We start from the raw sequence: 3,793 nt of genomic DNA, 5'->3' as shown, positions 1-3,793 counted from the left end.
ATTTAAGTGCTAGAGGGGTTTCGAATAGTGATTTTTATAAATGCCGCTACAAAATGAAAGGAAATAAAACCAAACCTGTCATTTTTCTCATGACTCCACGTAGAACTCTACGGTGTCATGGAGTCAGATAACCTGGGTTCAAATGCCCTCAGGCTTGGGCACCACGTGACTCGGTCAACTACTTAACCAAGCCTGTTCTCTGTTTCTAAAGTGAAAACAATGATAACCAACAAACAGGTTGCCATGGATAGTCAATGAGATAATCTGTGTGCCTAGTACATGTTCAACATCCCTTTCCCCTTTGTCCTCCCAGTAAGTCAGAAAAACAATAAATACTGTTGTTTCCATGAGGCAAGGGAGAAGCAGATAAAAACACTTCTGTTGTAGGGATGAGAAAACCAAGGAGACCCGGCACCCTTCAAGGTCAGGGAGGACGCAGGGCCAGTCTCCTGACTTCGAGGCCCCGCTGAAACGTGTCTACTGTGACTGGTGGCTGATCAGGGCTCAAACAACAGCACCTCCAATGCATTGAGGGGAACAAAGAGCTTATTGAAAACATCTGGGTTGAGGTTTTCCAACTGGTTTCTCAATTTGGCCTGGTTTCTAAGCCATCAAGCTCCACTGAAACATATGTTCCCTAACCGATTGCTGTTTCAACAACAAACCAATGTTTGTCTTGCTAAGTACAGGAACAGAAAAGACCCTCCATGTCTGACGCAGGGGTTCTTCCTTGGAACATTCTGTAGCAGAGCTGCTGAAGGCACAGAGGTGGTGAAAAGCCCTTATTCCATCTGCAATGAGAGGAACCACCCTCGCCAAGGGGCTGGGGAGCCGGACAGGGCACGGCTAAGGGCAGCGTGGGAAGCTGCAAAACATACTCCAGGGGCTGCTTAACTTTTCACAAGGAACCTTTGCAGTCAGCCCCAGGCGTGCTAATGGGAACTAACTTACCCGGAAGAGCTGTTTCGCCCCCAGTCTTCCTAACCCTTGTGTATTTCACACATTATATTTTCTTAGATAGAGAAAACATAAATTTCTACTTAGCCCAAGATAGCATTGCCATGCATGGTATACTCGTGTGGCCTGATTCATGACAATTTTGTTTTTTTCTGTATGCTTAATGTCTATCAACGAGACCATCTTGATTCCAAAGCAGCCAGCTTCTGATTCTGCCTGCTGGAAGGCAGTGTGGTTTTAGGCACAGTGCCAATAGATGCCATCTCTGAGCTGCTAGGAAAGTGGTACTTGGGACACATATGGGGTTAAAACGTTGGACACAAAATGCTAATGAAAAGCAAAACTTTGTTTCACTCTTTCCATTCATTTACTCTAAGAAATGCATCTGATAAAAGGAGGAGAGATGTATAAACAAATTAACAGACCATTTGGAAGATAAAGGTCATAAATGAATTTCCACTTGAAAGCCAGAATGTTCCCCTGGGCTCTGTCAGGGCAATGGAAATTGTTCAAGTTAGAATCTTCAGGGGCCCACTTGCTCATCTCTGGCCGGGCACTCTGATGAGGAATGGCGGGGTGGGGAGTGCCCTGGGAATCAGATCTAATCTCAGATTGGAAGACAGGCAAAGGAAAGCAACCGTCTTAGGTTCAGGTTGCTGTGAGACCCATGCAGAGGGTGAGAAGTGGGACGGTTGTCCCCTGTCTCGTTTAGAACCATCTAAAGGGGCCATGATTTTCCTGAGCTCAGAGACGATTTGGGAGAAGAGACCCATTCGCAGGCCAGGCTGGAAAAACTGGAGGGTTTAGGTGGTCTTTCCGGTTTTGTTGATACAGTCTGAACGTGACAGGAGTAGGTGACAGTGAGCACTCCTGGAGGGGTGGCCTCTGACAGGCACAGCTGTCACATTCCCGGCTCATCCACAGAGATGACTCACCGGTCAATGGGAGCATACCCTGAGGTCCTGGGCACGTTCTCTGGTCACTATGCCAAGTGTTCTTAATATTCTCCCAGCTCAAAATGAATCAACTGGCTAATATTTACTGAGTGCCGAACATGTACCCAGCGCTAAAAATTCTAAACTTTTGAAATTAAAATACTTTTATATTTAAAAGTCTCTCACGATGTAAACCAAGTAATATTTTATATAGACAGAACAATCCTTAAAGTCCTGGAGACATGACACTCAAAATTATTTGAGCATCTGTTTTTCCCTTCCTCTCTTTGATACTTCTTTCCTAAGCCTCGGTGGTTTCGATACCCACGCTGATGACCCTTTCGGTATTCTCGGTGTCTTAGTCACTCTACCTCCTCTCTCCGATGACTCTCCTCCACCCTACGTCTGCTGCCATCCCACATTCATAGCTTAGACCTTGCCATGACCAATAACCACACCCCTCCCCAATCTCCATTTCAACCCTTCTGCCCTGCACCCATGTCCCCCACCCCATCTTCCTAGAATCCTCCTTCTAGTACTGCAGTCTTGACAGAGACCCCGATCCACTGATCCCAGCTTTCTACATTCCATCAACCCCTCCGTGCAGCGCCTCCCAGGGAACGTGATTTTAATCGCTCCTTTGCATATTCCTGTGCTCCCTTTAACCTTCCTTTCTTCATAATCCTTGGGTGGCAAAGTCTGAGCCAGGTTAACCCCCCTCTCCAGCCACCTCCACGTTTGCTCCTGGGCAGGTAAACGTGGGAGGGGGAAAAAAACTACATCCATCTTATCTGATGACAGGTAAATTTTAAGTTTGGGTAGAAATGAAATGAAGTTGCCACTAGAACAACTCCACAGTCATTAGAAAGTACTTGCTATAAAATAATTAGGCTTAGAGAGCCTGGAATAGAAAACATGAATTTGATGTTACCCCTGGATCGTTCAGCTAGCAGAATAAATGGAGATGTGTGAATATGGAGGAATGTTCGGAATTTTTGTAAAGAAGACAGGAAATGGGTTTAATAGCCCAGGACTTGCTAACTCAGCTTTGCTGCTTTTACTCTCCTCCCCACTAAGGAACCCAGAGTCAGCATGAAAGAACATTTCACTCCAAGTGTAGTTACTCCAACAGGATATATTCAATCGCATGGAGGTGAGACATATAGAGGTGGGATTTCCTTTCACCTGTAATTTGTAGAGTAACGGAAAGCCAGGGTTGAAAGGGACCATAGTAGCAATGATGTAATTCAATGAATTCCAGCCCTGGCTATGTATACGATCACTTGTGAGGCTTCCCAACGTCACAGAGCCCTAGACTCCAGCCCAGACCCTAATCTGGAATATCATGGGTTCGTCCCCCCAGAGGATTCTTGCCACCAGCGTGGCATTACTCCATGAGTCCAGGACGAGACTTTGAGCACCTCTGTTTTTGTCTAGCATCAGCTCAGTTAGGTGGAGGAAGGGCCTTTGCTTTACCAACCCAGGAAGGGGAACGCTCAGCTCCTGGATTTTTTTTTTTTTTTTTTTAAGTAATGTTCTTCATCCTTATCTACTATCCCACTTAGGACTATAGACTATGAGAGTTTCAAGAGTTCTCGAGAGCCCAACTTCCAAATTGGGAAACTGAAGCCAAAGAGGATAAGCATCTTCCTCTAAAGCATAGAATTAGTTAGGTCAGCACCAGGACTAAGCGCAAGGTTCTGGGCTGAAACATCTACCTTCCCTCAGAGCTCTTACCAAAAAAAAAAAGAAAAAAAATTTTTTTTTTTTTAAATATATTGTTTGAATGTAACCCAGGAGAAAAGACTAGGCCAACCAAAGTGAAAAAGCCAAAGCAGCTGTTCCTCTCATGGCCAAGCCCAAACAGCATGTGAGTGTTGAAAGTGTGACGTGTACATGGG

At 45.3% G+C, this 3,793-nt stretch overlaps 1 protein-coding gene across 1 annotated transcript in view; it reads right to left on the bottom strand.

Annotated features, from left to right (window-relative positions):
* LOXL2 (lysyl oxidase like 2) overlaps positions 1-3,793 on the bottom strand; it is a 91,806-nt gene that overhangs the window by 72,435 nt on the left and 15,578 nt on the right. Inside the window, exon 4 of the mRNA XM_023522593.1 lies at positions 3,611-3,615. Coding sequence (XP_023378361.1) covers positions 3,611-3,615 — 5 coding nt within the window. The remainder of the gene's footprint in view (positions 1-3,610; positions 3,616-3,793) is intronic.

This window comes from Pteropus vampyrus, unplaced genomic scaffold (genome assembly GCF_000151845.1).
Source record: "Pteropus vampyrus isolate Shadow unplaced genomic scaffold, Pvam_2.0 Scaffold350, whole genome shotgun sequence".
NCBI lineage: Eukaryota > Metazoa > Chordata > Mammalia > Chiroptera > Pteropodidae > Pteropus > Pteropus vampyrus.
The sequence above is the reverse complement of the archived record's forward strand: the minus strand, read 5'-3'. Positions and strand labels throughout refer to the sequence as shown.